This window comes from Molothrus ater, chromosome 12 (genome assembly GCF_012460135.2).
Source record: "Molothrus ater isolate BHLD 08-10-18 breed brown headed cowbird chromosome 12, BPBGC_Mater_1.1, whole genome shotgun sequence".
NCBI classification, from domain to species: domain Eukaryota; kingdom Metazoa; phylum Chordata; class Aves; order Passeriformes; family Icteridae; genus Molothrus; species Molothrus ater.
The window spans coordinates 5,475,527-5,495,911 of NC_050489.2; the positions used below are offsets into that span (position 1 = coordinate 5,475,527).

The following is a 20,385-nucleotide window of genomic DNA, read 5'->3' on the forward strand; positions in this document are numbered from 1 at the left end:
AATATACCTCATTGTGCTTAATGCCAGACATCCAAAAAGAACTGTGTGAACTAAGCTGTAGGCAGCATCAGGCTTCAGTGTCACTGTGTATTCTTCCATTTTGTCCTTCAAATGGACTTGATTTGAACCACTAATTGAAGAAAAAAAGGTGTTATATTAAGTTCTGGAACATATTTCACATAATCATCTGCATTTCAAAAAGCACAGAATCTTTCTGGGGCCAGAAACAACAACCACTGCTATCTATGAGCCCACAAACTTCTATTGTATCTATGATCCAATTTAGCCTGGCCACCAAATTGATGCAGCATCAGGTATTTCTTTCCATGTGCAGATTTCTGGAAATGCAATGGGTTTAAATGAGCTGGATTAGAATGAGATAAAATTCTTTACAGCATGGCAAACTTGGTTTCTTGTTGGAAGCAGCTACTCCCATGTTCAGAGGGCTTTTGATGAGTGAAGAATTTAGAATTTAACTGTGATTTGTGGGGTTGTGCTGGTCTGTCTTGATGTTACCAAAGCCACGGACTGGAAGCAGAGTTAGGGAAAATGAGCCCTGAAGGGAGTGGTTATTGCTTGAGGTGTCTAGCCTTGTGGAGGGCCCTTCAAAAAAAAAAAAAAAGAAAAAAAAAAAAAAAAAAAAAGGAAAAAAAAAAGAAAAAAAAAGAAAAAAAAAAGCTGCTTCAGTTTGTGAGGTTTTCCTATTTTCTTCAGAGCCAGGGGATAAGTGAGATGAATGCATTAAAAATTAGGGACATGTTTGGGATTACATCTAGGGTTGCAGAAAATAAGAGCTGCAGAATCTTTATTTTTAAAATTGACTGATCCAGTAAGTTTTTAAAGAGGCTGGTTGAATACTACCAAAATTATTTACTGATGACTGATATTTGACAATTACTATTGTAATGTAATGTAATTGTCTTGGATACTCTCCCTTTCTCTTGCTCTCTCTCCTTTTTATCCAGTCTTCCCTAAAATCTCTGATAGTGACACTAGTCAGGTGACACTCCTTGAATTTTTGCTCAATCAAGTTTCATATGATTCCTTCTACCTTTTGCCCAGGTTGTACAAGTAAAACTGAGAGCTCCATAATGAACCTTTTGGTATTTTTTTTTTGATTAACATTTCTGTCTGATTTTCTTCTGTGTTCTGTAGATACCTCAGAATCCCAAAGATAAGCTCTGGGAACTGCCAGCAGTGATGCACAGTTACAGCTCCTGCCCCTTCACACAAAAGTTCAGCACAGACTATTCCAGCTCATTTCTGGGCAGTTTGAGGGTAACACCTGGCAAATCTGTGATTTGGAGTGCTTTGCACAGGGAACATGGGAAGAACTAAAGAAACTAACAATGTTTTATATAAAAACATCCTTCCCCTGCTTTCCCACATCCCAAAAAACCCAACCAATGTTGTACATACTGCAAAACTTGAGCAGCAAAGAGCTTGAGTGAATGTAGGGAAGGATGTTCCTTTGGTTACATTTTTAGATTCAACAGGAAGTTACTTATTCTGCCTGATGGCTCTCATACACCCCACTCCTCAGTAGCTGTGCAAAGCAATCCTGTATTTGCTGCTGTGTTCACCTGTCAATTCCTCAGCCAGCTGAAGAAAATAAAATTGATAAAAATGTGAATTTTCTTAAAACTGTATTTACCTGAGGTTCCGAAAGGCAACAATTACAGCTGCTACTGTCAGAAGGAAGAGAACAAATCCATAGACGTAAAAAAGTAATGTACTGGAGAGTCTTGAGAAAGTATTTAAAGGTAATAAACCAAAGGCTTCTTCACAAAGATACAGGTTAGCATCAAAATCTCTAGAAAAAAAAAGAAATCATATTTGTCCATCATGCATTTCATAACTTGATGTCAAAAAGGATCAAAGTTTCCTTTCTTCTGAAGAAATTATAAAGTCACAGTTGTGCAGATTATTCTTAGGGCAAGTATAATATAAATATGAGGTAAAACTGTGATTTATTGCACACATTTGAAACAGGAACAACCTGAAGGCTTCAATTAAAGAAGTCAAACAAAAAAGCAAAACTGCAGCTAAATCATACCTTGTTGCTCCAAATCCAAATTTTGCTTTCAGGAATTTGAATATATGCTCATCTGACTCAAGATTAAGAATTTTCTGCAAAGGGGGGAAGAGAAAGGAAATTATATTTTAAATATCAAAAATGTTGCACAGTAAACAGCATTTTCTTCATTTAAATGAAACTGTAAAGCAACACAGGCTTACTAAGATGGGTGCTTTGCAATCAAAGAAGCATTCAGTTTTAACTGCATTCATTGAAAAGAAAATTCAGTGAAACACGTTGCAAATGCTCAACAGTATAGATCTACAACTGATATAAAATTACAGGTGAGCTCCAAGTTAACACCAATTATTTGGTGTTAATTTACAAACTTTTCAAATCCATATACCAAAGATGAGCAAAACTATCTTTAATTTCTAAAATGCAGTTTCTGAGATGCAGAAAAATCTCACTGCAGTTTTTGTTTAATGGTATTCCTGTAGATGGTTAACAAATAGCTTTTTAACATAATACAATGTGTAATGTTTGATATTAAAAATTATTTGCCTACCTTAATGAATTTATTGATTAGGAGAGTCAAGCACAAGACTAGTAGAACATGGAGGATAAGTTTCCCAAGCCTATTAAGCAAGCCACCCTTTTTTAGGTTTTTCTACAAAGAAGAAAATATTAGTATTTCAGTTCTTTTTTTATTTTAATGTATTTGGAACAAAGCATCACAGGCTATTTGCAACAGCTCATCTGCTAGTCCTGAGCAGCACCAACTTTGCATTAGGGTCATTTAAGCAAAAATAGACACAGAACCAAGTACCCAGAATGAAGATGTACTTCTTGCACAAAACTGAAGGGACAATGTCATCAAAGCTTTGATGTGGCAGAGTTTTGGAAGCAACCAAACAGCCCTTCTTTGGCAGCAGCCCTACTGTACTTACAGAGTTTATTCCCTAATTTCCACGATCTTGTGTGCCTTTTGAAATACCTACTCATTACACCTTCACTAAACATGGCAAAGGGATCTTCTGGCTCTGTCAGCTGATAGGATTTTGAGCAATTTTCCAGTTACAAGCTGCAGATCCAGGTAAGCTGCTCACAGGTAACTGGGAATAGGTGCAGACAATAGGAATGGCCCTGTAAATGCCTTAATGGGGTCAGAGGCTGTCACCAATGCCAGAATCAGGGAAAAAAAGGACTGTAACTACATTAAAAAACCCTAATCTTTGAAAGAAACAATGGATTTCAGGAAGCTGAACTCGACATGAGCCTAGCTGTCCTAGTTGTTACAGATTATTTTGTTGGAGGCAGATCCATAAATTCAAGCCAAGTCCTGCTGAAACAGGTATAAAGTCCATTTATGCAATTTTTTTTTTCAGGATCCAAACTGCAGCTTGCACAATCATTAATGTTAATAGCAATCATGAAATTATGATGTCTGATGTGCTTGGTTAAGCTGCAGTTAGTGTAATGGAATTCATTATTTGATCAGGCAATGTTTGGGTTGCTGTATGCTATAGTAATTCCTATAATTAATATTACTAAATGAAAATTCTAATGCATCTAAATTACTCATTCACACACACACACACACATATATTAAAATAATCTTTATTTAGTACTACAGAAATATTTTGGTACCTACCTGGATTGTTCTCGCTATTAAGACAGAAACATTAAAACTTATAAGTAATGATCCAAGAATCATAGAATTGAAGAACTGTAGGACACAGACCAGCAGTAACCCAGAAATCTGAATGATATAGAGCCATGTAACCTGTAACAATAATGAGATTTTTATGCCTACAAAACTTTACAGTCATAGGTGCTTTTCTCTCAATATGTTTTATAATTTATTTCAACATCAATTATTTTTGCAAATAATGTATCATCTTGTAGTGAATCATTACATTTAAAGCCATTACTGTATCCTTTTTATATTTATGTCCTGAACTACTTAGGTTAATATTTTATGCCCATTTTATACTTAAGGAAGCCTGATCCTATAATCAAGCAGATTAACTGCTGATTATAGATTATTATAACTGCAGTGTGAGGGAAATATTAATTACTTAATATTTGGAAGATGGTTTTATTTTCTTTAGTCCAAGAAGTGTTTCTGTAGCCTCTGTGATGTCTTTATGCCTGAAGAGTTACGGCTCAGTGCAGTTCAGCAAACAAACATCACATACCTTCTCAAACTTTGCAGTAATAGTTCAAATAATCCCTTTTGGGTTATGCTAAACTATTATCAGTGTTCAGCTCAATGTAAGCACTAAACCCCAGCTGATTTTCTACAGTGGCACCAAAATAGACATTTTACCTCACATTAAGATCCCAAGTTCAGTCTTGTGTTACAGCAGTGGTGTAAATCAGTATCAGAGAGCCCAACAAAGTCCAACAGTTCTAAGCAGTGCTTTTTTGAAAATGAGTACAGACACAGTGGTGTGGTGAGTGTGTTTTGGAATAACTCAGCATGAAGCTGGTAATTTGTTGACTTTTAAGGTAGCTGACCAGTCACATTCAATGTTGACTTTAGCTTGCAGCTGCTGATATAATAAAGAGTTAAGAAACTTAAGTAAGCCACATTTATCTTGATATGCAGGCCCCATACTCATTTTCAGTTAAATTAATACAATCAGTAAAGTTCAAGTCTGCTTCAAATTTAAAATGAATTTACATGAATTACTCTTCATCCTCCTTTCCTAAAGTTAGATAGAACCTTTTTCAACCAGTGCAAGCTTTCACCATGCCTAAAATAATCTTAGTAGAATTTCACAGCTATGTTAATGTCAAAGACAAGTGTTTTCATCTTCTACAGTACATTTCTGTTTTGTAAGATTGACTGTCAATGATCCCTGACCTTCTTAGGAAGACTTGTTTTATTTTCTGGCTTATCCATCTCAGCAACACAGCAGGGGCAATGCTGTTATTTTGTGGTGAATGTCAATGCAGGAAGACAACTGCTTCTCCCCAGCAACCTGGTGCTCTGCATCCTCCTCCTGTGAACAGAGCTTGGCCCCAAAGGAGGATGCACAATGCTTGAGGCAAAATTCATACACTGCTTTGAATTCAGCTTGCACAAAGATTCCCTGTGGTACTTTTTTCTTCTGGCAACTTTGAGAGGCCATGTGGTATCAGATCAACTGTTAGGATGGTGTTTGGAAGTGTCAAATAGTGTCTAAACAAAAGCAGGCAAAAATTAAATAGGCATGAACTAGGTTCAAGAGAACAAAAACCAGAAATGGTGTTGTTTCCTTCATTCACTTTTAGACTTGCAGAGTTTATGCACTGTGATTACTTCAAAGCACAAGGCACACAGCACAATCTGCATTACCCTGGCCATCCAGGCCACTGGTGAGGAAAACACCTTTAAAACTGTTGGCTTTGTGAAGGCAAAGAAACAAAAGTAGGTTCTTTCCAAAGAGAAAGTTACCTTTGCTGTGGGAAGCATGTCCAAGCAGTCCAGTATGAACAATGCCAGTGCTTGTATCAGCATCATAAACTGGTTAAATTGCCAAGTCAGGCTAAAGAGAAACGTTGCTATGAACACAGCCATGAGTGTGAGCCTCTGCAAGGAGGGAACAAAGTTTTATTTTATAGTTTTCTTGGTTAAAACACAAAAAAATCAAGAAAAAAAAACCCAACAACCAACAAATCAATCCAAAGCCCACCTTAATCTGGTTTTATTTTAAATCACTTTTAAAACACTGAATTTTCTAACTGCAATAACAGCTTAGAGGATAACAAACATTTTATTAGAGTTACAAATTCTTGACTTATGCCTGTGTTTTATCACTGTAATACCATCTGCAAGAAAACAGGAAGATCTTGGATATTTTCAGCCCCCAGATTAAAATGCAATACCTGTTTTACTGTGGTATAAGAGCAGTTTCTTGATCAAAATGAGGAGTGGTAACTTAAGAACTGTTGGTCAAAGAAAGTGTATCACCCCTTTGCTTTAATTCTTGCAGATGAGGACAGCTCTCTGTTAGTGAGTTTACTTGTCACACTTGTCAGAAATACTCACTTCTTGAGCAGGCTGTAAATGAGCTCTGAGTAGGTATGTGATGGCTGCTATCTGAACAGCAAAGAATGGCAGTGCCCAGTTCTCCCTTAAAGGAATGGTGAATTCTACCCTTGTAGTATCTACTCTGTACAAAACAGAGAGTTTCACAAATTTAAAATCAAGCCAACACTTGGTGACAGACAGCTTGCAATGACAGGCATCTAGATTGTGCTATTTTAACTCCTTATTTATAAAAATGGAGGCTCTACACTCCAGTTCCTTCAACACACCTGGCTCTGAAAATAAATCACTATGAAGGTTCTGCAAGTTATCCATTGTTTGTGCATCTCAAATGATGTACTTCAGCTTCACTAACTAAAAACATATACTATGGATTACATCTTACTTATGAAGCCCAGCTTGGGTAATTCAGAAATGACAAATACACCCCAAACTAAAAGCACTCACAAAATCCAGCTTGTGGATTTCCACACCACAGGTCATGTTACTTCATTTTTTGGTTTGGAAATGCACATACAAAAATATAAACAGAATATAATTTTCACTGTGATCCCAATGACTTTAGCATGAAGGCAGTTTAATTGCTTATGAGCTTTGGGTCATTTTTTGAAGCTTTTGAACATAAGAAGTATGTGATGGAAGAATTCCCCAAAGAACGGTCATTTGCAAAACCTGATTTAAAAGTTAAAAACAAAGAATAATTCTCTTTCTCCTGGTGTAGAGAAAATATTTGCTAAAACAATAATTCTCTTTCTCCCAGTGTAGAGAAAATATTTGCTAAAGCAGCAAGTAAGCAACAAATCTGAAACATGCTTAGCTGGAGGAAGAATGTGTCTAAATGGAATTACTCAGTAGCCTCAGATGTAATTAATCTGGACAGAAAGTCTTTATCCAAATCCATTCTATGCACTTATTATATTGCATAAAGTAAACAAGCTCTCACTGCTCACCAATTATTAGAAAGATGGACAAATTTGCTCCAGATATTCTGTAAATGGAAGAGATGACCTTATGAAAGAAATGTGTGAAATACTGTACATTGCATGTGGCTTTTAATTCCTTTTATATTCGGAGAAAGAAACACCCTGCCTCCATACACCTGTAATTATTCTGTAGTGAATGTGCTTGCAGATGAATTCCTTTAGAGCTGCTCATTAACATATCAAACATTTCTGATAGAACCAAGACTGTACTTTTAATTTCTTGAGTAATTTACAGGTAACAGCCAATGTCACCAGTCTTAGCTTCATGCCAGCAGTTTAATTCTGGCATAAAGCCAGTTCTTAGGTTTTTATCTCCAAACTGGTAACTCTTCAAGTGATAAAGCACTAGAACAGCTCAATTACCATGTTTTTTCTCTGAGGCTTAGTGCAGGAGGTGGCTATGGGAATAAGGGGAGAGAGAAGCTGAACTTCAGATGAGCTGAGGGTGTGAAAGGAACCCCTGGAGGCAGGTGTGGGGCAGTGAGGAGACACCTGAAGGGCTTTCATGCAGATGTCTTTAACACCTGAGAGATCCTAGGCTGGAGAAGACAGGGTACATCACCTGGAGCTCCAGACACATCTGAAAGATGTAGTCCACTTTCAGAGATCACTTTAAGACAAAATTTTCTACTCAAACATCCAGAACCTTTAAAAACCCAGTCTGATACATCAGCTCATTTCTGATTATTTTCTAATTATTTTTTGTTTTTTAAATATTCTTTCCATTTTCTGGCTAACTGGAGAGAGGTTTTATAGTTTCATGTTTTGTCCAATGAATCATGCAGTTAAAGCTTTAATGCCTTACCTTTGAAACTAGGTAAAATTTTAGAAAGATTAAATGTTTCATCTCACTTACCTGTTTGTAATATACCAGCAAGCTGCCAACAACCCTGAAAGCCATGTTCCACTAAGAAGCCAGCTTGTTACATACAGAGCAATGACATAAACTGCCTGAAGTCCAAACAAAGTGTAGATATAAAAATAAACAGGCTCTAGGTATTGCTGTAAAACACAAGAATACTGATGTTGACATTAAAACACTCACAGGGGGGGATTATACTTAGTATGAATTAGGTTTTGCTTTTACAAATTAAAAAGGTATCAGGAATATTTCTAATTAGAAAATATCTACAAAGGGGAGCTATGATTCACTGCGCAATCTTCATAATGCACTTACAATCTAAAGCCAAAATAAATGCCTACCTGAATTGGAAGAATCCTATACAGAATGCTGAGAAACACCTCCTGGTAAACATTCATTCTTTCAAGTATGTTAATTGTCCTCACAGATTCAGTTTTATTGTCATATACTAAACCATGTAAACCTTAATGATAAAGAGAAATTGAAATAGGAGATTGTCATTTTCCCCCTCCATCTTCATTTGAACAGTGAATAACTTTTTCAAAGGTATTTTAGGATCTCTCATCAGACACTGCAAACTTTGAGTCAACGATTCAGAACATATTACCTCTGAATCAACATGACCTTCTGAGGTCTTCAGCTTCCCTGCTTCAAATGTGACTCACAGTCCTAATTCAAGTACTATATTTAGTAGTGTATAAAACATTTCTTTTTATACTTCCATCCCCAGCATAGAATCTGTGGTACATTCTGGATCCTGAGAATTGTTCTTGGCACTACTTTAACCACAGGTGAAGTTATTATTGAAAAATGTGTAGTATAAGCAAAATTGCTAAGGAGAAACAGCTAAATATCTAGAAAACATGAGACTGTCTGAGAAAGCCCCATCACTGTGTATGATTTCCTTGGAAGCTGCTCCTTGTGTCATTTACTGTCCAGGAGTACAGCAAAAAACATTGCCCCTTCCCAGAAATAGCTCATACCTCAAATTAAACAAGAGAAGAATAAAAATGAAAGTAAGAAACTGTATAAACCGAATAAACCAGCAAGCTGAAACCTGAACAGATATGAAAGCTGTCCCTCAAAGTGATTGCCTTCATCAGCATGTGAAGGTGTGGCACAGAAATCAATGCATCATTGGGAAATTTATTATGTCCATAACTTAGTGGCTCCCTGGCATAGGAACAGAATAAATCTGTCTCCAGTACAATTGTTACACTATCTTTCATAGTTATGGTGTGCCTTGTTCTCAATTATATTTGGAAAAAAACCCCAACCAAACCTACAAATAGTCAGCTGCAAAACTTACTTTACAGTTTACAATACCTTGCTGAATGGAAGCAGCCTGAATCATCTGTTTGTAGTAGGAATAATAAAGTCCACACTCGGTTCTGAATGAAATTTCTCTTTCGACCTCCTGCAAGTGAAGTTCAACAGGAAATTCACTTTCCATTTGCTTTTCACCATCATCCAAAGCTGCTTCAACTCCAATTCCTGCAGCACCAGAGAAACTGGCCTCCAGAGAGGCTTCAGTCCTCGGGTTTCACATCCTAAGCAACTTAGTTCAACCAAAGGTGAAGATACATGGACAAATTAGGGTGAGAGGCAAACAGCTGGGGTGTCAATGACTCTTTGAATTGTACAAGCTCTTTGTGATTCTGATATGCTGCTTGGAAATACTTTGGGCATTTCACTATTTTTTGGTAATATGACAAACTAAGATTGGCACAGTGGCCCACAGCTGGGCTGTAAAGCTGCATATCCCTGCTTTGTGCATTTAACCTTTTCTCCCAGATGTGGTTATCCCACTGTGCTCCATGGCTTTGCCAGCTCAAGGCTCCATTAATTCAGTGTGCTATGAGGGGGCTGCACCATGATGTCAGGGATATTTCAGCTGGCAGGGGATGCTGCTGCCCACTTGTTCAACACTGCTTCTTGCAGGAAGCCAGCTGGCACCACTCTCATTCTTAACCTACAGCTGAAAGGAAAAGGGACTCTCTACTTGGCTTTAGGGCTAGGTGAACTTCTTATTTCTAATTAAAAATGTTCAAATCATTTAAATTATTATTAGGTACACTTCAATGCAGGTACATTTCAAACTATGCCTTTTTCTTAGCTGATATTGCAGCAGATGAGGTCTACTAAGATCTGAAAGCTCTTTGCTTTGAAATGCATTCCCTTTTGTTTCCTCATTAGTTGTGAAGACCTAATGAAATTTAACAAATCCACAGCTTTGGGCAACCACATTAAAACAAAGATGGCATGAACAACCAATCTGATGAGAACTAACAATTGTCTTATACAGAATTGTTCTATTATGAGTGATCTTTTTAGTAGTTTGTATAATAACATCCCAGCAAATGCATCTCCTAAGCAGTAAGTTAGAAAAGGTCTCTAGCTAGTTAGAAAAATTTTATACTGAGGTTTGAAACTCCAGTGAAATCCCTGTATGTGGTATATGCAAGTCACTAAAAAACTTGTGTGATTTATAAAAATAACTTTATGAATGTCAATCTTGTTAATGCAACCTTGCACAGAACCCCAAGACTTTCAACTTTCTCACAAAATCCCAACTCTTATGTTGGAGAAGAATCAATTCTATTTCAGAGCTAACATAAAGCTTGAAAAAAACCCACATGTTCTTCTCTCCTCTGCTGCCCAGTGCAGGTTCTTATCTCAAAGCATACATTTTATTGAAGTCACTTGTTGACAAACCAATATTAGTTCTGGTCAGAGAAAAGTCAATAGATAAAACCACAGGTGATTTAATCTAAGTTCACAATTAAACCCTCCAGGTGCCCTGTGACACATAAATCATCATCATACCAAAAGCCACATACTTAGCAAATTGAGAGTGCTGGATTTTAAACAAGCTCTACTTTCAAATTCATCACTACTGGAAAGTTTTCTAATACCAAAAAGTGGCTGACTCTTAAATGCTCATAAAGGAAAAAAAAAAAGGGAATGCTAACATTTGGAATTTATTAAGGGGGAGAGAGGAGTCACAGAGGGGGATCTAATTAGCAAAAATGCATTCAAACATGATTAATTTGTAATCCTGGCACCAGCTGTATTCAACCAAATGCTATACTTTATGAGACAAACACTAGTGAGTTTTACATCTGTTTCATGCTAAGATAACATCTGTTATATTCACTGAAAATACTTTTCCAGTTCTACAGCAATTTATACTTTTCCTAGCCTTCCATGTCAATAAAAACATGAAGACTTATGGGTAAACATTGTGAGAGCACATGCTTATCTGTCTGTATCTTCACTTTGTGAGGTGGTAACAAAGAAGTTATCACTGTTCCAAGGGAAAAATAAAGAACACATTCCTCTGGGACACACAGAGAGCTGCTTATTATTTCAATTTATGCAATTGCATCCTCATAATATTAAGCATTCATAACCAAATACAAAGGACTTTCTCTCAAGGGCAGTGCAAAATTTTAGAGCTTATGATTCCTCAAACTCCTTAAGCAAGGCCTTCAGAATGCTGAGCAAGCAGCCAAAGTCTGAGTTGAGTTTTTCTATAAATAATGAGCATAAATAAAGCTCAGATTACTTTTCTTTTTTTGAGATTGCTAAAACAAAATTTGTGTAATTGAAACTATTTATTAGTTTTTCAATTTAAGACCAGGAAGATTTGAACATTTTCTCAACACACAGCTGCTGTCAATGTTCCTAGTTGAGAACAAGCCTTCAGCAAATGTATTTAATCCTTTGAAAGGATGGTAACCTAAAGTCCATCTCTTCTCTGGTGTGCTCCAGATCAGATCTGATCCAGAGTAAAGCACCCCCAGCACCTCGACAGGCACTTCTGTGCAGAAGAGCTGCCCAAGTCCTGCATGCCCTCCTTCCCTTCATGCCTGAGCATTCCCTTTGTGCAGTTCTCATCAACTGTTTCCCTGCTTTTCTTTCTACAGTCATTTTGTCTGGGGCTGGAAGGGACCTAAAAGCCCATCCAGTGCCACCCCCTGCGCCATCCCAGGCTGCTCCAAGCCCCAATGTCCAGCCTGGCCTTGGACATTTCCAGGGATCCAGGGGCAGCCACAGATTCTCTGGGCAATGATCTTTGGTTTGCATTCAAAATGTTGAAAGGGAAAATAGGAGCACTTCACAGACTAAATCCTGGCATTCCTATGCTGAAAGACTTGCAATCTTATATTTTCATTCCTGACTTCCTGCAAGCAGCAATTTTATTAAAGGAAAAATCAATATCAGTATCTAAACTCTTAGAAGGGATGAAGAAGAAATGAATGCTCTGAAGTTTATCTGTTTTTCTTACAGTATGAATTTGCTACGTGGCCTTAGCTTATTCCTGTTCAAAGTGTCTTCAGAATTTGCAGTTGAAGAAGCAGTGGCTGACAGGAGAAATGGCCCCTCATTTTGCTATTTGCATAGCAGATTCTGTTCCCAAAAGATGCTACACTGGAGGGGCAGCCACTAAACTGCTACTGCAAATCACTGAAAATAGACAAGCCATTTCAGATGTGTTATGCCAGAACATTTACAGAAAACTGAGAAAGGATTTTTGGACAAGAAATCTGTTTTGACTTCCACCATCACAAACAGAAATGTTTGTTGGTTTAATGTATATGAGAAGAGATTCAAAATTTTTAAAAAATAATTAGTTGATCAATTTAAGTGATTGTAACCTGTGATCCCTGCTGGAAGGGGACACAAACACAGCTCCTGACTAGGTATCATGATATGCTGAATCTTTTCTGTTTCTTTTTTTTTTTTTTTTTGGTCACTCTTTCAGGAAGTCTTGAAATAAAAAAAATCAAGGAACAACTGTGTACTTCCTTCATTGCATATTCCTCCATTGCATAAACCACGCTTCAAGATGTGCTTTTTCAGTTTTTCTGGTAAGAAAACAATGGTACATCTTTCTCCTGTGACCATGGCTAATGGATAATAGCAGGCACATTCACCAGCAAACAAGAACAAGGCTCACACACAGAGCAGCAGCTGATATCAATGCACTGTTGAAAGCAATATTCAAAATACAGCACAACAGTTGAACAACGACCAGACAGTTTTTCTACTTGGGTGAACCATTGCTGGAAGACACCCAAATCTGAACTGGCTTTCGATGAATTGCAACTGAAATTACAGAAAGGCAATCACTGCAAGTGTGTGTGCAAGTCCTGACTCCAATTATTTAGGAGTTAGGAATCATGACTTTGCATAATCAACTCTTTTTACTTCCCATTTTTAGGGTTGAATACAACTGCCTACTTTTTAAACATGCAGTCGTGGTGTTCACGTATCAGTGGGGTCTTCAGAACCAAAATTCCACCTTTTGCACCTAAAAGGTGCAGGTACAAATATCTGCCTGGTGCAGAAGTGTCAGGAAAACACTGCAGATCTTCAAATAGAAAAGTACTTTCATACAGAAGGAAAGATGACAAAACAGGTCTCCATTACATCTCTGTAAATTAAGTTGCTACACAGATCTTTTTGGGCATGAATTCTTAGCATCTGACTAATTGTAGCTTATTGGATGAAAGAAACAAAGTTCAGGGGAATAGTAACTGTTACATATTTTTTGTATCAGATTTCAACAACATAAATCATCAAATTTGCTCCATTTACAACTGAAGGTAGTAGTTTAAAATAGATGGAAATAGAAGTGATTTAGAATTTTTTTCCTATGTTGCAGAGCAGTGATGTTGCTCTACTGTATTTCACAATCATGGGGATTAATAAAACACTGGATGTGCATTTGTAATGCATCCATTTATTCCATGTTATGTTTAATGAAAATATAATGAAATGAGATCACCTCTGTATTTCACTAATCAAGGCAGGCAATAATTGTGGGGCAAGGATTAGACTGCAGCTCTCCCTTCTGAGAATCTGGGCAGAGGTAAGGACTAAAATAAAATTTACACTTTTCAAACTTTTGGAAAGTTCAGTTAATATCTGCAAAAATAGATGCTTTGGCCAAACTATAAAATGTTAGAGAAGAAAGCACCTTTTCCACTTATTTTCCATGTGATTTTTGAGGGTCTTATCTTTCTTAGTATAAAGTATGTGCTGTAATGAAAAGATTAGCCAGTTGAGAAGTGCTGGAAAACATGCACATATCCCTGGAGAGACCACACTCCTACACACAGGCACAGAGACAGCTGTGGTTTGTTTTACAGATATTGGGATGAGCCTCCCTGCCTCAGCTTTGCAGGAAAGTTCAGACTCTTCATATGCACTCTTCTCTTCCCCTGCCCCTCCTAAAGCAGTATTTTGTTTCAAGTGAGCACTGTGCAATCTCCACACGCATGCTCTGGTGGAGATCACATCCCTCTGAAGAAGGGACACTGTGAGACCAGGGAGTGTCTGCAGCTCTTTCTCCTCTACCCTGCTGCCAGATGAACTTAATGCTTTTAGAATCTTTCCCTCAAATTGGCTGAAATTGCTCTTGTTGCAGTGTTACCAGCTATCCATCACTTCCATGGGATGAAATAACAGCTACAAAGACAACAGAATCCAGACTACAAAAAACTAGAGGGGTTTATTTCAGTTTTGGATATCTAGGGGCATTCCAGTGTACTTAAAATGAAAACAATAATTATCAAATAAAACAACTGTTTCACACATTGAGGGGACAACTTAATTATAACTACAGAGCAGCTTATTTCAGTCAACTCTGTGCTTCTCTGGGTCAGTCTGACAGAATAAAAAAGATGCATCCATGATGTTCATACATTGCCACAAGCCCATGCTGCTTGTACTTGGAAATATTCAACACCTTGAAATTATTCACTATTTGCTTGTGGAAGGAAAAGGCAAACCCAAGGTGTACCTTCCATATATTGAGTACAACCTCTCTATAGAATCAAGGGAAGATAAGGGTGGGCACAACACAGTATTATAGGTATAATACAACAGCAATTGTTGCAGGAAATGCAAATTATTTGTATTAGGGGGAATATAAATGTTTCTGGGCCACAAAAAGGGTAGCACAGAAAAGACATATTGCAAGGCAAGTATTCCAGTTAAATAAATGTACTCTTTGAACAATACACTACACAGACCTAGCAGAATGGATTTTAGGCATTTGAAAGGGAAATGACTCACCTGTTCTTTTCTCTGGTTAAATTTAGCTGTGGGTACAGCTGCATTATTTTCTCTGCAGTGATTCTATGAAAAAACTAGTCAGTCCTGGGTCTTGGGAATGGTTGGGTTGACATTACTGAATGGCAGAAATATGTTTTGAGGGTTGCACATTTAGGATGACATTACATAAAATTAGTTTTGAATAGCAAGAGACTGTCCCTAAACTGTATTACAAAATAATATTAAATAATATTACAATGGTGGAAATACAATTCGGGAACTGTGTGCCAGGATTTTGCATACTTTTAACAGCTGGTTTTTATTTTAATTTTAGATTGCTTTGGAAAAAAGTAAGATGATTATAGAAAAAGATATAGCAAAATGTTGAAGTTCTATTGCAGATAAAGATCAAATTTTAGAAGAACCATAGCTACAACTCAAACAGGAACTCTCTAGCAATATTTTTAGAGAAAAAATTGGGGACAGGTATTTATAGAACTGATGAAGTATGGTGGGAAGGGAAGCACAGCTTTTTTTAAATGGAATTTTAGAATATTAAATATTCTGGTCTTGAGCATGTTGCAATACAAGTACCCAAAAAAATGAAATTTCATAATGCTCATATTAATGCTGCACAAAACTACTGAAGAAACAAGGAAAATTATTGTTACCTTGATATTGGAAAACCACAGGTCATTTTCATGCAGTGTAGCTACATAAACAGAAGTAAGAAGTCCAAGAGAAATGGCAACAATTCCACCAACAGTTACTGAGAGTATGCTCCACAGCTTTCCACCTGGAGGACCTTGGAAGAAAAATATTTCAGTCTGTAACTGTGAAACATATTACTGAACCTATGGAGATTTTGGAAAGCCATTGATCCATTGCCTATGCTAGTACACTTTACATTCTGCAGGTAACAGACACCTGGCTTTAACACATCTTTTGTTTTTATTTTCTCATATAGGAAAATCAGAGTATTTTAGTTACATACAAAGTGAAATAAAGTGTGCCTTAATTGGCCTACTTTAAATTTAAGAACACCATGATCTTATACAAGTTTAGCTCAATGCCATAACTAATTTGTAAATCTGAATTGAAATATGTTCCAGAACTTTTTAAATTCAAGCAATACAGCATGACTGATGACAAAGCAAGAAATTCACAAGAAAGGTCTAAAAACAGCTGCCTTTTTGGGGGGGTTGGCCAGTTTTTGTAAAAAACAACAGTGAAGGTTCAGAAGCCTCACTAAATACCCACAAAGAGACTGAAGAGCAGCCAAAGCAGCCTTTGATGATGGTGCCATGCTCTGAATTGCAGCTGGGCTCCTGCTGCCACAGGAGCAAGGGCAGGGATGGGGTGATGGCAAAGAAAGGATGTGTTCTGGCCTCCAGGCCTTCACTGTGCACTTACAATCCTGGGACTTTTGTATTTTCAATGTTAAGGTAAGGTTTAATACTGATTTGTGATCTGGAATTGTATCTTTGAAATGGCTGTTTCATACTGTGTGTGACATCTGCTAAAGGGCTCCAACTGCAATTCCATGGAGCGGAGGGCTGGGCTGCAGGAGAGCTATGACCTCTTACTCTTTTTGTACATAGCCTACATGAGTTTGTGCAGAAACAACAACAGAACTTTCCTTTCATCTGCCCAAATGCAGGGAAACATTTAGAATTTAGATCAAAATATCCCTTAAAATAAGTTAATCTAAAAATCCCGCCAAGAAACAAGGAACTTTGTCAGCTCTAAAGTTATAATTCCATACAAAAATGCTGTCAGAATTTCCTTACTTAAACAGATCCTGGAATTTGGACACTTAATGAGGCTCTTTTAAATTTACCTAGCCAGTGTCCTATAAATTAAAAAGCAAATGTTTGCAGTTAAATTCAGATTTTATATGCAACCTTCCTATTTTAAGTACATTTTATCAGTTGTCTTCAAATCCTTTTATGTTACCAATGATTTGGACTGGGATTCTTTGAAGAACTTTGGATGGCTACACACAAGCTGATAGTGTGTCATCAATAATAAATTGAAACAATTGCTCTCGCCAATTTAAATTAGGATTTTAAAACAGAGATAGGTAAGATTGACAGGCAGCAATCTGCATGAGACTCTCTGTCTCATCCAATTAATTTTTGTGATATTCAAGTATGGAAATGCATTTGGCACATGCCTAGCTCTGAGCTGTGCTTAGGACAGATCAAAACCAAAACACTACTGAAAAGCCATAATGTCACTTTGTTTTTCATTACCCACCAGGCAGAATTTTCCCATCAGGCTTCACATTTGTCTCCTCTGAAGGCTGATCTTCAGCTGCTTCTGTGCCTTTTCCAACCCTTCTCTGTCTTATGGTTGTCATGGTGTCAGTCACTTTAATTCATTATTCTTCAGCCTGACTCCTGAATGGACACACACAAGCAATGCATCTTCCTACCCAAGCATTCACTTGATACTGTATGAAATATGTGAAAATAAAACCACATCTCACTGACATCACACACTTTGACTTCTAGAACTCTACTGTACATAAAGGCTGTCTTATCAAAATGCAAGGTTTTTCTTTAAATCTGTAGCACTCAGCAAATTAAAGTACAGAAAACGTTACCTTAGAATTATAAAGACTAATGTTCACCATTTCACATACTCCTGAACAGGTTTTCAGAATCATTTGTTATTTTAACTGCCCTCACTTTTTTAGCCCTTGACTCAAAACACACTCCAGGCTCTCCTTTTTTAAAAAGTCTAAGCCCTTCAAAGAAAAATTAGTTTTTTCAGCCTAAAATATCAAGCCAGTATTTAAATCCTGACTTTCAGGAAACACCCAAAAAAGGGGTCAAAAGATGCAAAAATGATGCCAGAGAACACCTGTGTTATAAAAAACTAGAAACAGCATTCAAAGAACACTCGATGTTTTCCACGCCGTGGAACTGAGACCGCCACAAGCCCCAAAGCTCGTGCAGCCCCTGCCCCGTGAGTGGCCGGGTGCTCTCGGCGCCGGCACAGAGCTGCTGGCAGCGGGCACCGGGGCAGTGCCATCGCTCCTCGGGTCCCTGCCGGAGGCACCGCCCGCTCCATCCCGGCAGCAACAGCTGCCCCCGGTGCCGGATCCGGCGCGGCTGCTGCGGGCAGCGCCGCGGGCAACCCGCGCCTCAGCCGCGCAACTTTGTGCGAAGCTTTGGCAGCGGATGAGCTCCGCCTGCCCCTCACACACCTGGCGAAACACGCGGGGAGCTGCACGAGCTCATGCTCTGGGAGAGCGGGTCTGTGGCACACCTGACAATTAATTAATTAATTAATTAACAAAGGCAAGATGCTCATCCCCACCCCGCCCGCGGTGCCAGCGCTCCTCGCACGCCGCTGCCGCAGGGCTCGGCTCGGCCGGGGCGGGCAGCTCGCACCCGGCCCCGCCGCCGCGGAGAGCCGGGCCCGGGGCAGGGCCGGGGCAGGGCCGGGGCAGGGCCGGGCCCGGGGCTCCCGCGGCCTGCGCGGCCCCGCGCGGCTCCCCCCGCCCGCTCCCCGGCCCCGGTACCTGCGGCCGCTGCTGCCGGCGCTGCTCCGGGAGCCGCCCGGGCCCGCCGCGGGCACGGACGGGAAAGCGAAGGGAAAGGGGAGGAAGGGAAAGGGGAAGGGGCGGGCGCGGCGCCGGGCGCTCGGCCCTGCCGGGCGGAGACCGAGAGCCGGGGCGGGCACAGGCGCCCGTCACAGGCCCGGCCCCCGGCCCGGCTGCCGCTCCATCGCCGTTCGAACGGGCCAGGGCGGGCTGCGGCGGAAATCCGGCACAGGCAGGCACGGCCAGCGCTCCGAGCCTCGCATCCCCATGCGAAAGCGGCTGCGGGGCCGCTTTCTCCCCGAGGGTCCGGCTGTCGGGGGATGCTCTGCTCTAATAGTGCCCTAGAATTTATTTGTAGTGTTTTTAAAATGTATTTCCCACCGCCCCTCTGCCCCCCGATCTAGTTCCATTTATGTGTGATTTTACAATTGAAGTTACAGCTGCGTGTTCTGTTCAACACGTTGTAAGCTCCACTGTATTTCTTGCTTAACTGCACCATAAACGTTTAGAGGGGGAAAAGACCTTTTGTAGCTGGAAGATAACGGCAATGCCAGACTTTGTTCTACTTAATGGGCACAACCTACCCCTGCAGTAAGTCTTGATTGTAAGTTTTATTTGCACTGTCTTTAGTAATTGTAGAAAAAACCATGCCCCATGAAGCCATAACCCGCAAACCAACTCCAGGTCCTATCACAGGAGGCTGATTTCCCAATAATCCTTACAAATTCTGTGGAATTGTCAGGGAGAGCTCACTTCTTCAGGACAGTATTTAGTTGATTTTCCATCACAATTTTATAGTACAGCAGTACTTCTACTTTTTTTTTTTTTCTCTCTCATTCCACAACCTTTGTTCATTGAAAAATTTAGTATTTCGAGCAGGAAGAGCCATGAAATTCACAGAAAGCATGCTCAGAGGCAGCAAGAAAATGATGTAGTAATCATCCTGGTCATTCTGAACTTTGAAGCCATTGACACTAGAAATCAGGAAATTTTTCAGTATCTACTCTGCGTGCTTATTTTGTTTTGTAAGTATTTTTAAGAACCCACAGAATTATCTTCCTCTGATCAAGTCCTCCAAATATTTAAGCATTTCTACTGTAAGTCAATTTACAGCCATACTTCTTTTGGGTTTGGTTTTTTTGAGCAATAAGGCATGTCATACATTTGTGGGAATGCTTAAAATAAGAATGAAAACTAAATAAATATGTGCCTTACCATGGGCAATAGATTTACCTTCCTTTTGTCACTGCCACATCCTAGATGTCATGTGTTTGTTGAAATGAACACATTGTATACATACAAGAAATTTTACAGTGTAGATAAACACCTTGAGTGCCTGCAGGTTTTTGTGTAAAGCAGATAATGTACTTACATTTCTAAGAAGGGCATGCTGTGGAAGATATTTCCTGGAATAACAGTTCTACTTCTCCACTACTTGTAAAGAAGCAAATGAAAAGTAAATTCTACAAGAACAAGCAGTTGCAGAAATGGTTTAGAAAACATAATCAGTGAAGAGTTTTAGAAATCCCAGAGAAGGGGGAGTTGTCTTAATTCTCCCGTGTTTTATGACCCCATGCATGGATGTAATGGATTTGTAATGTTTCGAGTATACAGAACTAAAGAGCTTCCAGATGGATATTAATATCTAAAAGTTGTGTTATAAAATGTAAATTAAAAGTCACCAAACTGTAGCTTGCAATCAGTAATACTGATGATTATATCATAACTGTATTGTTATAATACTGTTGCAATGCTGGCTTCTTACTTCCCAAAATAGCAAAAAGATGTTTAACAATATTCTGTTTGCTCCTTCTCTCCCAACTAGATCAAAGTAGTGGAGTGTTTGTGTTGGCACCAAATTAGCCA

General features: G+C 38.9%; 1 protein-coding gene across 3 annotated transcripts in view; it reads right to left on the reverse strand.

The window, feature by feature from the left end:
- DPY19L3 (dpy-19 like C-mannosyltransferase 3) overlaps nt 1-18,651 on the reverse strand; it is a 34,863-nt gene extending 16,212 nt beyond the window's left edge. Inside the window, exons 1-13 of one of the 3 annotated variants that reach the window (XR_004980970.2) lie at nt 18,499-18,651; nt 17,226-17,368; nt 15,638-15,771; nt 9,228-9,318; nt 8,243-8,364; nt 7,896-8,041; nt 6,057-6,180; nt 5,463-5,597; nt 3,672-3,803; nt 2,586-2,687; nt 2,057-2,130; nt 1,655-1,813; nt 8-130 (exon numbers count right to left, since the gene is read on the reverse strand). Coding sequence is in view for 2 of the 3 variants with exons in the window: in XM_036390188.2 (XP_036246081.1) it covers nt 8-130; nt 1,655-1,813; nt 2,057-2,130; nt 2,586-2,687; nt 3,672-3,803; nt 5,463-5,597; nt 6,057-6,180; nt 7,896-8,041; nt 8,243-8,364; nt 9,228-9,318; nt 15,638-15,771; nt 17,226-17,328 (1,445 nt within the window). In the remaining variant the exon portion in view is untranslated. Of the gene's footprint in view, nt 1-7; nt 131-1,654; nt 1,814-2,056; nt 2,131-2,585; nt 2,688-3,671; nt 3,804-5,462; nt 5,598-6,056; nt 6,181-7,895; nt 8,042-8,242; nt 8,365-9,210; nt 9,319-15,637; nt 15,772-17,225; nt 17,369-18,498 lie in introns of all 3 variants that reach the window. The other 2 variants (XM_036390188.2, XM_054516123.1) reach the window with 2 other exon arrangements.
- Between the last annotated feature and the right edge of the window lie 1,734 nt (nt 18,652-20,385).